This window comes from Enhydra lutris, unplaced genomic scaffold (genome assembly GCF_002288905.1).
Source record: "Enhydra lutris kenyoni isolate GAN:26980312 unplaced genomic scaffold, ASM228890v2 scaffoldscaffold37, whole genome shotgun sequence".
Classification (NCBI taxonomy): Eukaryota; Metazoa; Chordata; class Mammalia; order Carnivora; family Mustelidae; genus Enhydra; species Enhydra lutris.
The window spans coordinates 30,024,169-30,041,264 of NW_019154121.1; the positions used below are offsets into that span (position 1 = coordinate 30,024,169).

The 17,096-nt window shown below is 46.2% G+C and overlaps 1 protein-coding gene across 1 annotated transcript in view; it reads left to right on the forward strand.

Moving 5' to 3' along the window:
- The window catches only part of LOC111154334 (RNA binding motif protein 33), a 131,728-nt gene that overhangs the window by 42,186 nt on the left and 72,446 nt on the right, over window positions 1–17,096 (forward strand). Inside the window, exon 5 of the mRNA XM_022513883.1 lies at window positions 905–1,217. Coding sequence (XP_022369591.1) covers window positions 905–1,217 — 313 coding nt within the window. The remainder of the gene's footprint in view (window positions 1–904; window positions 1,218–17,096) is intronic.

The following is a 17,096-nucleotide window of genomic DNA, read 5'->3' on the forward strand; positions in this document are numbered from 1 at the left end:
GGTTTTAAGTTAGTTTTTTCTCCCAGTTATTTAAGTGTCCCTGTTCCATTCTTTGATATCATTATTATATTTTGATTTTTTGAGTAGTTAAGTTTGCCCTCGAAATGTGGCAGTTTGGAGTTTTTCGCCAAGTAATGTCTTCAGGTCTGCGTGATGTATTGCGGTTTCTGGTTAGGATCACGTACCTCACTCATACGTGTGCACTTAGGTGTTTTTGCAAAATTTTGCACTGTAAGTGTTGTTTTCTTGCAGTTGTTTACTGTTTGGCATGTAGCTGTTCTGATTCCATGGGTGGAAAAAGATTTTTTTTTGCAGTTTTAAAAAACCCTCTTTGGTATTTTACTCAAATTATAAACTAATTTTTTAGAAATTGGTGATTTGTACAAATTTTATTTATTTGAATATTGAAGTGCATTTTCACATACATCTATAATATTTTGATTTTTGTAAAATAGGAGTTTATAGTTTGCATCATAGATTTATAAGAACAAATTATTCTAAAACTCAATTTCTGATGTTCTATTTATAGAGTACTATTCCTGTTTTTACTCTGGGATCTTGGAAAACAGATACCACCCTTTCGTTCTGGAAGTTAGAGTGCAGTGCGGTCTGTCTGTTTCCAGTCCTGGCGTTCTGCCAGTGAGACTTGGTTCCCCATCTGGCTGATCTGATTCTCTCGGGCAGGTGACCCGCAGCAGACGGTTGTGCGGGTGCCGTCTGCGTCAGGAGCGTGGGGTGCAGGCTCAGTACGGCACGCCGAGCTCTCCTGTCAGTCACCAGTGGAGTAATGCGGGTTTCTCGGTCCCTGGAACAACTTTTCACCGGTCACGGTTATTTAGGTAGTGATTCAGTTGTGAGATTGATTCTCACTGGGCACCTTTCTTTGTATTTTTGTTCTCTTTAGTTCTCAGGGTGTCACAATTAGTTTAAATACCACGTCGGGCATGGTCACGTCGTTCGAACTGTCTGACAACACCAACGACCAGTCTGGAGAGCAGGAGTCCGAGTACGAACAGGGAGAGGACGAACTTGTCTACCACAAATCTGACGGCTCCGAACTGTACGCTCACGACTACGCAGAAGAAGGGCAGTACGAAGGCCAGGACGCCGAGCTGCCGGACGACCACATGCAGTATGTGGAGGAGCCCGAGGAGGCGCAGCTGTACAGCGACGAAGTGCTGGACATCGAGATCAATGAGCCTTTAGATGAGTTCACAGTGAGTCTCCCTCCTTTGTGCGGCTGCAGATAGCATGGCTGCCTGGGCAGAGGTTTCTAGACTGATTTGAAATCTGTTTCCCTCCCTCGGGACCGAGGGAAATTAGACCTTATTATCACTGTCTGCCAGTTTCTTTATCTGAGCTATGACAAAGTTTGTGTTGACAGCTTGTTTGGCTGGAGGTAATGCCCCTTTGTCATTCTGGAAGGCTGCACAGAATCTGACCTTGAGGATTGCACCTTAAGGAAGAAAACAGCTTTGTGTGGTGGAGATACACTGTCAATTGTTAGAAGTACTTAATGCAGGGCTTTTATCCAGGCTTTAGACAAGATCTGATAAAGTCCTTCCAAGGTGAAAAGATTATTGACCTGCTAAAGACATCTTTCAGGTGCTAATATTCCAGAGTGATTGATGTCCTGTTCATTCATCCTTTTTTGTAGCTGAGAACTGTCTCAACATGAATAAAGAGATTGGAGGTTAGTTTTGGAAATGTCACATAATTTGTTATCTGTAATCAGGAAGCAAAGATTGTGCTGATTTCTGTTTCAGAAAGGTGGTTTTGATAGGTGGCTATTTTTAAAATTGAACTGTCAAGAAAGCAAAAGGTACTAGTGAAAGGTTGCTCATCTGTCTTAATGATTCATCATTAAAAGATACTTGTTTTTAAAATAGCACTTACGACATTTGTGTGGGAAGGACTTGATATCCATGGGTAGAATCTTTGGGTTTTCGTGATACTGTAGCTCCAGGAGGTGTGTGTCTGCTGGGCTGCCGGGACTGGGTGGAGGCATGCAGAGTTAGGGTAGTAGCTTTGCCTTTAATCTCTTAATGTTTTTGTTCAGAAGAAGCTTGCTTTTGAGAAAAAATTCCAAAATCTCAATTTTGGCCATGGGTCATACATATGTATGAATGAGAGTAATTTTGAAAGAGATTGTTTAGTGGAACCCTAGAATATTTATTTCTAATCATAATTGTGTTTATCTCAGTAGTTATTTTTAAGATTTGATTTGCTTTGAATGCTTTCTGACACTTCAGTAGATAATACGATAATGAAAAAATGTCGTTTTGGTAACTAGAATCATGTAAAAGGCGTCATGGCTGCTTGTTCTTTTGATAACGGTAATGGTTTATTTTGGTAATAAATCCTTCACTGGTGTGGACAAGTTCTCTTCTGGTTTACTGGTGCGTTTGTATACTGTTTAAGAGTGGGGTACCATACGTTTAAAATGATTCTTAAAGATTAAGCCAAGATCTTTTAAAAATGTACCTAGTTATTCCCTGGTTAGAGCGTTTTATTATTTCTCCTGGTAACGGTAAGAGAAGGTGACCGGTGGATGGTGTGTGGGTCCTTTTCCCTTGTTGTAGAGTCAGCAGTTCAGCACTTCTGTGCTGATGTCCAGGCACTGGGGGCACCAGTTTTGCTAACACAGGAGACCCGAGGCGTGGCCCCTGCCTTCCGTGCACTTAGAATTTGGGGGAGCAGACCCCGGGGCAAGGTGCCTGCTTGGCAGCGTGCGTGTGCGGTGTTGGAGGTGTTTCTCACTGCGGCCTCCTGGCCGAGTTGGTTGTACAGAGAATTCTGGTAGGTCAGGACTGCCCCTCTCCTGTGTTCCATTGTCAAACAAGAGGTTGCATTTAGGCTCCGGGTGGTATAAAATCCAACTTAGTTCTCCGACGTCTTGTGGTCTCGGAGTTACGAGCCGAAAGAAAAACGGTGCGGCCGTTCGGTACCCCACGGTACTTTCCCACATCAAAATGAGAATTGGTTTCAGAATTTAAAAAAGTCTTCAGCAGTTTTGCTTAGAATTTCTGAAAGCGTCCTCGTATTTTCACAGGGAGCCATATGGAGAGGTGAGGCACCTCGGCGCCCGGAGCTCACGGCCTCGGCCGCTCTTCTCCCTTCCTGTCCCTGTCGGGTGGCGGCTTCATGGCCGTTAGCCGGGGCTGGAGCGAGCCGCTGCCGTGTCTTCGGACGCAGGGGAGAGCCAGCCGGCCTCCAGCCGCCGCGGGGCTCCGGCTGGGGAGCGGGGCGGGCTCCTGGCCTTCGCAGGCTGTGCCCGCGGCGCCGGGAGGGGCTTCCTCACCGGGAGCCCAGCAGGCGGGCTGGCGGGCGGCGGCCCGTGGGTCCCAGTGGCATTTTAGTGTATCGGATGGTTTATTCACTGTGTGTCGTGTCCTGGGTCCGAATGGTAAACTTGGCCTCTCGAGCTAGGACCCAGCTCGGTGACATGCTGAGTGTGAGCACGTAATGTGTTTTGGGGCGCACTCCTGAAACCGAGTGGCTGGGTTCTGCGTATAACTGGGAATGCAGTCCGAGAGCCCCTTGCAGGGGGCACGTGGGCGTGTGAAGAAGCGGAGGCCGCGTGCGGAAGAGGGTCGTGGGACTCCCGTGTTCTTCCCTCGTAGACTCAGAAGCCCGACGGTCCTTGGGTTTCGTGAATTTTGCCAGTCCTCTTCTTGAGAGTGACTTGGGACTTGATTTAAAAACTTTTACTCTTGTGTTAAGAGACAGTGATCCTTATTATTTGACAAAATACGAGAAAATGGTCGAGGATGTATACTTTTAAGCACAATCTTTTCGGGGTTTTTAAAGTTCCTGTAGACGGAGATTCCATAAAACATGGGTCTGTCAGAACAGTTTCAGACTGGGCACTCGGGGGAAGGGCAGCAGGGTTTTGTTTCTTGGGGAGGATCCAGTGGCACAGAATATTCTCCGTTGTGTCTCAGCCGAGAATTCTGATGGCCGTCACTGGCCTCACTCGAAGTCCAACCGTTCTGGCAGTGAATTGTGAGGGGTGACAGTTTCTCTTTTTGACGGGACGGTTTCTTCTGGAGAGTGAGATGCAGTGTTCAGGCAGCCTTGAGAGACACTTGTGGGACCGACGATGGTTTGTCCCCTGAACGCAGCTGGTTTCTTCGGGGATTGTAGTTGCGGCGGCCGTGTCCCGCCGTAGCTTGCCTCAGGTTCTGTTCGTGCTCGCTCTCGCTTTCTTGTAAGCAGCCGCTGTTGTTCCGGCGGACGCTGGCAGGGTCAGCTCCCCCGCGCAGGACCAGAGGTTCCTGTTGCTTGACCGTAGCGTGCGTAGGAACCCTTCCTTCTCTTGCAGCCATCTCGAGCCCGCTGTCTGCTTCCTTCCATATGCCCTTCGAGGGATGTCTGCGGCTGGTGTGCCCCTTACGTGTCGCACAAAGCTGGAACCACCCTCCGATTGAAGGGATGCGCTGAGGGAGAAGCAGATTCTAGCGCGATCTTTAACGAAGCTCCCGTGTTGAATTAACAGCTTATACTTTTGTTGCCTTTTACTGCTGTAAAAATGGTGCACGTTGGGGACGCCTGGGTGGCTCAGTTGGTTAAGCAGCTGCCTTCAGCTCAGGTCATGATCCCAGCGTCCTGGGATTGAGTCCCACATCGGGCTCCTTGCTCAGCAGGGAGCCTGCTTCTCCCTCTGCCTCTGCCTGCCACTCTGTCTGCCTGTGCTCGCTCTCTCTCTCTCTGACAAATAAATTAAAAAAAAAAAAAAAAAAAAAGGTGCACGTCGGGTGTGATGTCGGCTCCCGTCGTGCTGCTGGGCCGCACCGTGCGAGCACAGGCACCTTCTCTTGGAGACCGCTGTCTCTTAGAGGGGCGCTCGGGGGCTGGAGCGGAGCTGTGGCGCTGACCTCAGCCTGGCGCTGGCCTGCCGCACCCCGTCGCATTAACACGGGCGAGGCCGCGTCGGCTGCCTGTGCTTCCTGCTTTCTGCTTTGTGGGGTGACTGCCCTCGTCACGTTTGCTGAAATAATGAAGCATGCGTCGTGAAGACGAAAAGTGCGTTCAGGACCCGGAGCTGTATGAGGAGGACTTATTTTCTCTTTAACGGCTGTCAGGAGGAAGAACGCTTGCAGGCTTGTGGGCGGCGGGGGCTGCGAGGGCAGGAAGACTGTGTTGCTGAAGATGGATTAGATGAGATCACTGACCCCCAGGTTGCTCCTGAAGCGGAAGAGGTATTTGTTCATCTTTTAAAAAGAGTCCAAAATTTTGATGCTTTTTTTTTTTCTTCCAGGTTTAAAATGAGCCTTTTTTAAGCATTAGTGAAAAGTTGATACATGTCTTCTTTGAACTATGTGTGCAGAAAAAGCCTGAGCTTTCTAGAGTCTTTGGGCAGTGAGTTCTGGTGAGCTGCGATTTCCACTTAGCTCTTTGCCCTGGAAGTGTTAGAATATTTTCAGTGTTTTATGGGGGCGTGGGTACAAATCTTTAAAAATGTGATGTATGTGTTAGTGCTTTGAAAGGATTGCTGTAATCATTTTAAATCAGTTGACGTTCGTTAGTTAAGAGCATTCTTGCAAAAATACTTCCAGGTTCGTATTTAGGTGTTACCTTGCTTGGGTGGTTGGTTGAGAAGCTCGGCCCCCTGCTCTCAGGGAATGCGCGGTTTGATACAGGAGAGGGGAGACACTGGGCAAGTCCCTGTGATGTAGGCCTAGAAGAAGTGAAGTCCGCCGGCATGGGCTCCGGTCCCTGCTTCAGGAGCTCGCGGAGGGGCCCTCTGGTTGGGACTGGGTCTCGGAGCGCACGGGGAAGGGGGGTGGGGAAGCGTTGAGGCTTGGCGAAGAGGCGAGCTGTGGGCTAGTCTGAAGAGATGTTTGGATGAACAGGTGGTGTGAGGCGTGGAGGGCTTAATAGATTGGGTTTTCTGACCTGCGAACTTGTCGGGTGGGTCTGGTGGGCCAAGCATACAAGCCATGAAATCGTTCTGTAGCCGTACGATCTGTTGGTTTAGAATCGGTTTTTCCTTACTAATATTTTTTTTCTCAGTTACTTTCCTTAATAACTTTTCCTCCCTTTATTCCAAAAGATCATGGAAAGTGATAGTTAGTGGCTTAGGTCGTCTGCTTTAGGTACTTAGGCCAGTGTTTAGAAACTCCGCATACGGAACATTTTATTTGCCCTTACTTTTCCCTGACACGGTGCTGTGACCGAGTGTGTGAACGTGTATGCTGTGAGCACTTCCCAGGACATACCCTTTCTCCTCCCTCACAGGCTAAATTTGTCTTTTCTTCTTGTGCTTTCTGTCTCTTGCTATTTGAAATAATTTGAAACTTAGAGAAAAGATAGAATAGGATGGAGAATTCTTTTTTTTTTTTTTAAGATTTTATTTTATTTATTTGACAGGCAAAGATCACAAGTAGGCAGAGAGGCAGAGAGAGAGGAGGAAGCAGGCTCCCCGCTGAGCAGAGCGCCTGATGTGGGGCTCGATCCCAGGACCCTGGGATCATGACCCGAGCCGAAGGCAGAGGCTTAACCCACTGAGCCACCCAGGCGCCCCAGGATAGAGAATTCTTTACCCAGATTGTCCAGTTGTAGAAGGAACCAGGACAAGGAGCCAAGCCAGAGCTGAAGAAGATGTTCAATGAGAGATGGTTCCCTCCTCGTGACCACTCTGTGCCGGCTGTCCTGAGCCACTGCCCCCAGGTTTGGAGAAACCAGAGCTGTATGCAGGTTAGTGCTCTGCCTGGTGGAGGGCGCGGAGCACGTCTAGGTCAGACCTGTGAGAGGCTGATTCAGGCAGAAGACATCTAAGAAAGAACCCTGAAGACGTCAGGAATGGAGCGAAGGGGAGGGCGCAGTTAGGGAGGTGCAGATATCATTCCCAGTGGTGAGTAGTTGAGATGGAAACCTAGTTCATGTCCTGCTTACTAGTTTGTGGGATTTTGAGTTTGGAAAATTAATTTCATTGATATTTGTCATAAGTTTTTCTTTCAGTGTTTTAAGTAGTAATCTCTTTACCCTTTGATGATAATATTGTATTTATAGGATATTTTAGGATGAGAAATTCTGATGATGTCTGGAGATACACACTTTTTGTGTGACGCGATCATAAAAAAGCAGGGTTACCCTTGCTTGGCTGCCTTCTGGACGTGCTTGCTTTCTGGGCCTGAGTGGTAGATCTGGGTATTCCAGACTTTGATTTCTGAACTGTAGTCGTGAAAATATTAAAGCAAAAGTGGGTTGTTACTATTAAAAAAGAGTGGTAATCTTGCCTTCAATTTTCAAGTATCTTCTGGAGAGATGTCTTTGGAGGAACATTAATGATTGGACCCAGCCTTAAAGGAAATGAACTCATAACCTGTGTGCGGCTAATATGACAGAGTCTCTCAGACACACGTAGAAAGGATTGCTCATTTGGGGAAAAGTAGGCTCGCTCCCTTATACCTTATACCTTATACCAGTGTGGATCTCAGGTTGATTGAATCTTTTAGTGTAAAAAACAACCAGACATAGACTTGTTCATCTGCACATACACATACGGAACTGTCAGCGGATTAGAAGAAATCATTTTAATAATGGCGACCAAGTGGCCTTAGGCTTACCTGCAAAACCGAAAACTCCGCAAATGTGAGAGCTAATTTTTTTTAACACTAATGTCAAAAAATTCCAGAGGGCATTTCCGATCTGGTGTAGGCCTCCTCAGGTAATCACGTATAGGCTTCTTTTTGACGTGAATGGTAAGTTCTAGGTCTGCCTTTCTTACTGTGGTCTACATCCAGACTGGGTTGCTGGAGGCCCAGAGGGGACCATGCCACTCTCTGAACCCACATCGTAGAGTTCTCAGGTAGCCCGCTATAAGCATCTCATGAGTTAGGCCTTGGTCACATGGCCATAACTTACAGCAGGGGAAACTGGTGAAGACAGTGTGAGATGACAACGTGTTCAGCCAAAATTGGGAGTTTTATTATGAAGGACATGATAGAAAATGAGGAAAAATGAGCACCAAGTTTTCTTGGTTATAACCATTCTACTACTCTTGGTAGTAAAGGAAAAGAGTGACTTGATCATCTGTAAATACCCCAAAACATCATGAAAAAGTTCAACAAATGACAGATTTGGGAAATGTTCGCATGTGAGCCTAAGAATTAATATATATAGCAAAGTTAATGTATTCAGTATATGCAGATGAGCATTCCTATATAAAGAAGGGTAAATAATACGGGAGAGTAATCCAAAGAGAAGATAAGCACATGACCACAAAGCATATAAAATATAGTCAACAAAATAAATTAAAATTGATAACTTAACCTTTTTTAATACTGGCAGAAATCAAAATTACTGGTCAGATTACAGTCTCATTCTGTTGGGACACCATTTTAAAAACGTAACTGCCCAGAGACCATTTTCTGGGGGTCTCTCATGTTTCTGCCTATTTTGTGAGCAAGGCACAGACTGCCCCTTTGTTCTCAGCTATCTCTTCAAGCACACAGTCTTAAAAGATGGAGTATCTTCCTGTGGGGCCAGGGGCAAGTGTGCTTTCTGTTCCTTATAACAGACTGGGGATCCCTAAACTCAGGGTCTCTTCTGTAGCTCAGCTACTGTGTTCACATGGCACCCTGGGAATCCGCTCAGGGAGCCAGCCCCCAAATGCCACTGTGCTGGGTCAGAGGGATGCCTTGTCCTCAACTGTGACCAGGCTCTAATGGCTTCTCACAGCCTCCATGAAGCAGTGGCAACTGCCTCATTTGCTTGCAGGAAGGGGAATATCGCACACCCTTCATTCTTCTCCACGGGATCAAAAGCCTCAAGTCCTTTCAGCTCAGTAATTTCCCCTTGATGAAGTCATCCAAGAGAGTTCATCTACGCTGTGTTCGAAGACACGTGCTCCAGTCGTCCGTTTGCAGCCTCGAGTGTAGAGTTTTCTAGAGGGTTAAGGGGTGGCCTGACTTCTCGGGACCATGGCTTACCTGCGGATGCGCTCGCTTTCCGTTGGGCATGTAAAGTGAACAGTGGAAGACAATCCAGTTCCTCCCCTAAGTTCCCTGTCACTTTGCACATCTAAGTGTGTGTGTGACTCCACATCTGGATGGGTACAGACAAAAACGCTGATAGTGGCTACCTCTAGATAGTGGGATTATTTGATACTTTGTACCCCAAATACTTTAGAATATTTTTGCTATGAGCAGAATAACTTTTGTTTTTTTTTTAAAGATTTTATTTATTTATTTGACAGAGAGAGATCACAAGCAGGCAGAGAGAGAGAGGGGGAAGCAGGCTTCCTGCTAAGCAGAGAGCCCGATGCGGGGCTCGATCCCAGGACCCTGAGATCATGACCTGAGCCGAAGGCAGACGCTTGACCCACTGAGCCACCCAGGCGTCCAACAGAATAACTTTTTGAAATTGGGACCTAGGATGGTTAAGATTCTGACCCTGGAATTTGTAAGGCAAAGAACCAGATTGCATTTGTTAACTCCTGTGATTTCTAGTTGCTGAGGTCCCACTTGAAACATGGTAAGGTTTGTTTTCAGTATGAATCTTTTTATAGAGCAGAAAGTAAACTCTCCTCCAGATTGACTAGTTTCTTTTTTTATGCCATCTGTGAGGAGGTAGAGTATTTGCTTTTTCCTTCTAAGCTGTTATGTCCCAAAATTTAATTTTAAATTTAGTATTTGAAAGTATTTTTAAAAAGTTACTCTTATATTTACTTTCTTATTCTTCTGTCCTTTAACGGTTGAGGTTTGCCTTATTTTTGTTGCTTAAAATATTTTTAAAGCATTTGTATTTTGTGTATTTAGTGTATTTGCTTCATGTTTTTAAGTATATTTTAAATATATTTACTTTCCTATCCTCTATCCTTGCTGGTTGCTTCAAGTTTGCCGTGTTTATGTCGCTTGTTTTGTCTGGACTGAAAATCCTTCCGCTCGTGCTTCGCTCCCAGGCCTTCTGATAGTCCTTGGAGGCAGGTAGTGTGCTGGCCGCACCCTCCCCCCAGCAATGAGTATCTCGGGCTCGTCTCCTTTCTTGTAGAATCACTGAGATCTGTCAGTCTCAAATACCATTATTGAGCATTTGTGCATGGTGCTGTCTTAGGTGTTGAAAGGTGGGTGTCCCGTGTCACATGCTGTCGTAGTACCTTTCGGTGCTTTCGCTTTGGAGAGCGGCTCTTCCATCTTTTTTAAAGAAGTCAGAATAGAGTCCTGAAGGAGGAGTGACGGGTTGAGCCTGCCACGGTGCCTGTGTTTCGGTATCTGCGCAGCCTTTTCATCCAGTTTCTCAGGCATCTGCAGCGTGGCGGCGCGGGGACCAGCTCTGGGGTGCGCCGAGCGCCGAGGGAGGGAGCGGGGCGCAGTGGCTGCTTGACTTCAGCTCCTTGAAGTCCGCGTCGGCGGCGTCCGAGCCGTGCGGCTGGGAGTCCTTTCCGTGGCCAGGCCTGCCGGAGGCGACTCCTTCACGTTCGTGTGTGGTCGGAGCCCGGACAGGCCTGCGTTCGCGGCGGGTGACGAGGACGTGATCGTACAGACGCCCGGGGCTGGTTGTGCTTGTTGTCGTCCCCTGCGGCCAACAGGCTGCCGCGTGCGCTGCTTTCCTCCTGTGTAGCAGGAGCGACGAGATGGGCAAAGAAGTCTGTGCCCTGTTTAAAGCGTTTACTCTGCGCACTGTGAGGCCACTTGCCGCCAGGGGTGGGCACTTCCCGAAATGTGCAGTTCGGGGTTTCGGTCCGAGCGTCTGGGGTGCCACCTTCCCTCTGCTCAGAAGCCGTTCTGTGACCCACGGCGTTCCCCCTTCTGTCCTGTCAGCCCTGACTCCGCGGAGGCAGTGTTGTTCTTGTCACCTAAAATAGACTTTCCTACTCTAGACCTTCACGGGAACGGAATCCTTAACTCAGTGTCTCACTCTCGTGTTCCACGTCATGTTCCCGAGACTCGTTGTACGTGTACATGTCAGTAGTGCACTGCATTTTAGGGATATGCCATACGTGTTCATTTTCCCGATAGGAGATATTTGGGTGGGTTCCTTCCTTCCTTCCTTCCTTCCTTCCTTCCTTCCTTTCTTTTCATCTTTATTTATGGGGCGCCCGGGTGGCTCAGTTGGCTAAGCCTCTGCCTTCGACTCAGGTCATGTTCTCAGGGTCCTGGGATCGAGGCCCGCGTTGGGCTCTCTGCTCAGTGGGGAGCCTGCTTCCCCCTCTCCCTCTGCCTGCCGCTCCCCCTGTTTATGCTCACGCTTTCTCTCTCCCCTCCCCTGGCAAATAAGTAAAGTATATATAAAAAAGATCTATATTTGTTTGAGAGAGAGCAGAAGCAGGGGCAGACTCCCCGCTGAGCAGGGAGCCCGACGCGGGACTCAATTCCAGGACCCTGAGATCATGACCCAAGTTAAAGGCAGATGCTTCACCCCCTGAGCCACCCAGGCGCCTGGGTTTTCTTTTCTTTTTCTTTTTTTTTTAAAGTCATGAATAATTCAGCTGTAAAGATTATCTTACATATCTTTTAGTGGATGTATCTTTTCATTTTCCTTGGTATTAACTGTGAATGGAATTACTGAGACAGAGTAGAAGTTAATTCTATGAGAATCCACCAAATGGTTTCCCAGAGCGGTCCTATCATTTCATGCTCCCGTGGTCTTGCCTGAGAATCTGCATTCGCCATCACTCGTGGTGTCCGTCGCTTCCATGTAGTCCTTTCACTTGGTGTCGTTATGCTTCCAGCGTGTTCCTTTGATAGCTGCTGGTATTGCGCACCCTTCCGTGTGCTGATTCCACTTCTAGATCTTTCTTGTGTCCATTTTTAGTCTTTAAAAATATGGGTTCTTTTTCATCTTTGTCTGTGTATGCTGTGCACAGTCTGTGTATGCCACATAGAGAATATAATTTATCTGTATATGCTCTGCATAGAACAGACATTCTCTAAAGCTCCTGTCTGTGTGTTCTAGGTAGATGTTTTTTTAAAGATCTGTTTGTTTATTTGAGAGTGAGAATGCACAAGAGGGAAAGGGAGAGAGAATCTGAAGCAGACTCCACACTGAGCACAGAGCCCGACGTGGGACTCGATCCCACAATCGCAAGATCATGACCTGATCTGAACTGAGAGTCGGACGCTTAATTGACTTGGCCACCCAGGTGCCCTTAGATCGACAGTCAGATGTATAGACAGACAGGTGTTTATATGTATAGTGGGTATTTTCTCTGAGCCTGTGGCTTCTGTTCTAATTTTCTTAAACGTATCTTTTCATGAGCAGAAAATTTTAATTTGATGAAGACCAGGTAATTCTGTGACCCAAGAAATCTTTATCTACCCCAGAGCTGCAAAGATACTAGCCTGTGTTTTTTTTTTTCTGGAAGCTTTCTTAGCATTAACTCTTTGTCGTTTAGGTCTGTGATCTGTCTCAGCTAATATGTTTATGTGTGTATCTGAGTTTCACTTTTTCCTGTATGTTTATCTGATTGTTGCACCATTATTTGTTGTAAAACCTTCCTTTCCCATTGAGTTGTCTTAGTGCTTACGTTGGGAATTAATTGATCATTTAAGTTTGGGGCTCTTTCTGGGACCTCTCTTGTTCCCTCGCTGATACTGCACTGTCTTGCTTACCGCGGCATGAGAGCTGCTAATGTAAATCCACAGGTTTGGTTTTCCTTTTCAGGATTGCTTCAGCTCTTCTGGGTCCTTTGGACTTCATGTAAATTCTGTAACTGATTTGCCGGTGTCTGCTGAAAGTCTGACTGGGATTTGGGTAGGGAAGGCATTATCATCTTTCCATCAGACTGGGGGAAAACGGATGGCTTAGTGATCGTGTTACCTGTTAACACACACACTTTTAATTCTTCATATCCTACCTGTGCTTTGCTTTCTTTCGTCTCTTGGAAAGAAGAGAAATACCGAAGGCGCGTACTCTGCCTGCTTCCTGACGGTGGGGAGTGCCCAGTGTTTCATCAAGTCAGTGACTGGAGCTCACCGGAAGTTGGTGTGTGTTTCATCAGATTGAAGCTCTTTTCCGTATCTCGTTCGTTGAGATTTTTTTTTTTTTAAAGAATGAGAAATGGCTGTTCAATTTTGTCAGTGCTTTTTCTGCATCTTTTGAGATATTCCTGTGGTTTTTGTCTTTTCTTTTATTAATGTGAATTAAACTGACTTTTAAAAAACTGTTAACTATACTCCAGACTTTTTAATTGCCCTTTAACAAGGAATTTTGTATGTGCTCTTACTGTTCTGGGATCCAGTCCCAGGGTCCACGCTGTTGTGTGTGTCCCCTCCGGTCTGCCTGCGCTTCATGACCACGCCAGTCTAGAGCTGTGCTGGCCGCGTAGCCCATAGCATGTGTCCTCCGGTCTGGGCTCGTCTGATACTTTCTCGTGATTATGCTGGGTCCTGGGGGGGGGGGGGTTTTGGAAGGAATGCCACAGAGGTTGGCTGCCCTTCTCATCCATCATACCACTGGGTATGGGACCTCTCTGCCAATGGCACTCTTGATCACATGGCCACGTCCTGTTTGCCAGTTACAGGTAGTAGATCTACAAAGTATGGTCTTTCCTGTTCCGTGCTCTGTTCCTTAGAAGCCAGTCCCTCATTGTCTGCCCTTCAAGGGCGGACGGACTGGAGTTCTGCCTCTGGTGGAGGGAGGGTTTGGGGCAGGGGTGCTATCTACATATATTTGGAATTTTTCTCTAAGATTTGGTAAATTAATTTTTTTGTATCTTAAATCAACCTTGTGCTTCTGGCTAACTCACTTAGTTGTGATATATTTTCCTGTTTTATATTTTGCTAGATTCCACGTGCTTTTGTTTTTTTGAGGAATTTTGTGTCCCTATTTATGAAGGATAATGGTCTGTAATTAGAATTTTTGTGCAATTTGATTGCTCCATCTCTACAACTTGTAAATTTTCACCATTTTTTTTTAAAGATTTGTGTATTTTGGAGTGGGGGAGGAGCGTGTGAGTGAGCAAGCAGTGGGGAGGGGGCGAAGGCAGGAGGAGAGAGAATCTCAAGCAGATTGCCTACTGCACGCGGAGCTTAATCTCAGGACCCTGGGATCATGACCTGGGCTGAAATCAAGAGTCAGATGCTTAACAGACTGAGCCCCCCCAGGCGCCCCTAAATTTTCACAATTGGTAGAATTAATACCTGTATTTGATTTCTATTTCTTAGTATAATAAAGAATTATTCTCTATTAAAATATTCTGTAAACATTAAAAACTTTCAGTAAATTTTTAAAAACTATGTTCTCTATGCTTCTCCCCACCCTGTTTCAGAGAACACCTGTTTTTGTTCCCCTTGGGTTTGGGAAAGAATATTGCATTTTCTTTTAAAAAGCTTAGATCTCAGGTTCATTTCAGAATTATCTGGAGAACTTAAAAATATCTGCAGGCCTGGATCTTGCTTTCCCTTAGACTTTCTAATTCTTTTTTTTTTTTTTAAAGATTTTATTTATTTATTTGACAGACAGAAATCACAAGTAGGCAGAGAGGCAGGCAGAGAGAGAGAGAGGAGGAAGCAGGCTCCCTGCCGAGCAGAGAGCCCGATGCGGGGCTTGATCCCAGGAGAGCCCGATGCGGGGCTCGATCCCAGGACTCTGGGATCATGACCTGAGCCGAAGGCAGAGGCTTTAACCCACTGAGCCACCCAGGCGCCCCCCCCCCTTTTTTTTTTTAAGATTTTATTTACTTGATGGAGAGAGATCACAAGCAGGCAGAGAGGCAGGCAGAGAGAGGGGGAAGCAGGCTCCCCGTGGAGCAGAGAGCCCGATGCGGGGCTCGATCCCAGGACCCTGAGATCATGACCTGAGCCGAAGGCAGAGGCTTTAACCCACTGAGCCACCCAGCAGCGCTAGACTTTCTAATCCTTTATACCTTTGACCCTGAACAGTGTTGGGGTTGGGGTCACTGTTCCCCGCTCAGTTGAAAACCTGTGTGTAACTTTTAACTACCTCAGAACATCACTGCTAAGAGTTTACTGATAACAGTCGATTAACACCTATTTTGTATGTTATATGTATTATATACTATATCCTTACAATAAAGTAAGCTAGAGGAAAGAAAATATTATTAAGACAATCATAAAGAAAAGACATTTACAGTACTGAGTTTAACAAAAAAAAAATTCACATACAAGTGGACCTGTGCATTTCCAACTTGTGGTGTTCAGGGGTCAACTGTATGTGGCAAGATTTTGATAGAGTTGTCTATTTTTAAGAACTTTCATGATGGTTTTCATGTGTACCCTCTGTTAAGAATTACAATTACATCTGTCAGGTTTTCAAGATAATTAAGTAGTTAAAAATCAAGTCTCTGTGTATTTTTGGAAAGCCTAATAATGAGATCACAGATACACATATTTAACTTCATACACAATAGTATCTTATGATAATTTGATTTTTGTGTCACCAGCACTATTCTTCATTGGAGTTTTACTTATGAGTAGAATACTACCTGGTACTTGTTACAACTGTGGAGAGGGGTGCCTAGATGGCTCAGTCATTAAGCGTCTGCCTTTGGCTCAGGTCATAATCCCAGGGTCCTGGGATTGAGCCCCACATCGGGCTCTTTGCTCAACAGAGAGCCTGCTTCTCCCTCTCTCACTCCCCCTGCTTGTGTCCCCTTTCTTGCTGTCTGTCTCTCTCTGTCAAATAAATAAGTAAAATATTAAAAAAAAATGTGGAGAAACTCAGCAGTTGGCAGATAGGTTATTTGATTCTGTAAATCATATGGCCAAAAAAGATGCCTTTTTCTCCTTTTTTTTTTGAGCCAGTGTTTAGAATAAGAGGTGCTCGAAGGCACGAGTCTAGCTCAGTGCAGGTTGTCCAGTGGTCGGCTGTGGTTGAGGCAGGCGAGGCCAGGCTGTGGTTTAGCGCGAGGGTTCTGGGCTTGTGTAGTCCTTCATGTCGTTCAAGGCTTGACTGGCCTCTGAGACTTCAGCCAGAAGCTTGCCTTCCAGGAGTTCCACCGCTCAAAAACTACCGTATGTGGTCATTTTGCGGTCCTGCCTTCCCTCTGTTTTTAATCAGTGGCAACTGGTGTGATGTGTTCTCCGGAGACCGGCCTGGGAGTGGACTCGTTGCAGCGTGTGATCGGCTTCTCTCCTCAGGCAGGGCTTCTGTGATTTCGCCCCACGTGTATGTCCGTAGTCGATTCCCTGTTGCTGCTCGTGAGTGTTGAGTGGCTCCTGTCACGTAGCCGTTCACTTACTGTCGATCTGGTTTCGGTGATCCAGAAGAGAGCACAAGTATGTTCCTACAAGCTCTTTATGTGAACGTAAATGATTGTTTCTCTTGGGTGAGATGTCCGGGAAGGCGATTTGCTGGGGCGTAGACTGGGTTGGTTTGTGTCCGGTGGGCTGTAGTATTTGCTCCAAAGAAACAATTTTCAGCTCGTCCTTGTCCTCTCTAGATTTCTTAGGTGGAGATTCGGATGCAAAATAAACTTTATGGATTTCAGTCTTGTCGTGTTTTATGTTAAACTTGCTCGGAAAGTCTTTGCACTGGAATTACTGTTAATGGCTACATTAGAAATGACCATTGTAGGAAGTAGAATCTTTGCTTTATTGGTAGCCATTTCTTTCTTCCTCTGTGGCCTTGCCACTCAAAACGCGTGGTCTCTGGACCAGCGTGTTAGGAGTTTGTTAGAAATGCAGTCTCGGGCCCCACCGTGGACCTGCAGAATCACAGTCTGTTGTAACAGGATTCCCGGGGATGGGTGTGAACGCTGGATTGGAGCAGCGCTGCTCTGGAGCCTTATGGAAGTGGGAAGCGTCCTTCGTGAGTGAGCCGACCTTTGTTTGAGCAAGCCCAGCTGGGCCCAGCGTCCGTGTTACTCATTTTGGTTTCAGATTTTCAGTAAGACAGAAATACTGATCTCAAACGAGCAAATGCCAAGACATGGGTACTCTACAATTCCGCGGTAGACTGACTGTTGGAATTCTGGAAGGTGGTGGTCTCATCATTGTACGGTCATCATTTTATCTTCAGGTGTTTGGACTCCTGAAGATGTTAGAGACGTGAGTATTTGTAGCAGCGAGTATGCGCATTCGTAGTTGATCTTTTTGCACAGAAAGTGTTGGGGAAAGAATAGAAAACAATTGTATTTTGGTTTATGTTAAACTTTTTCTTGTGCATTTTCTAATAAAGTGGTTCATCTT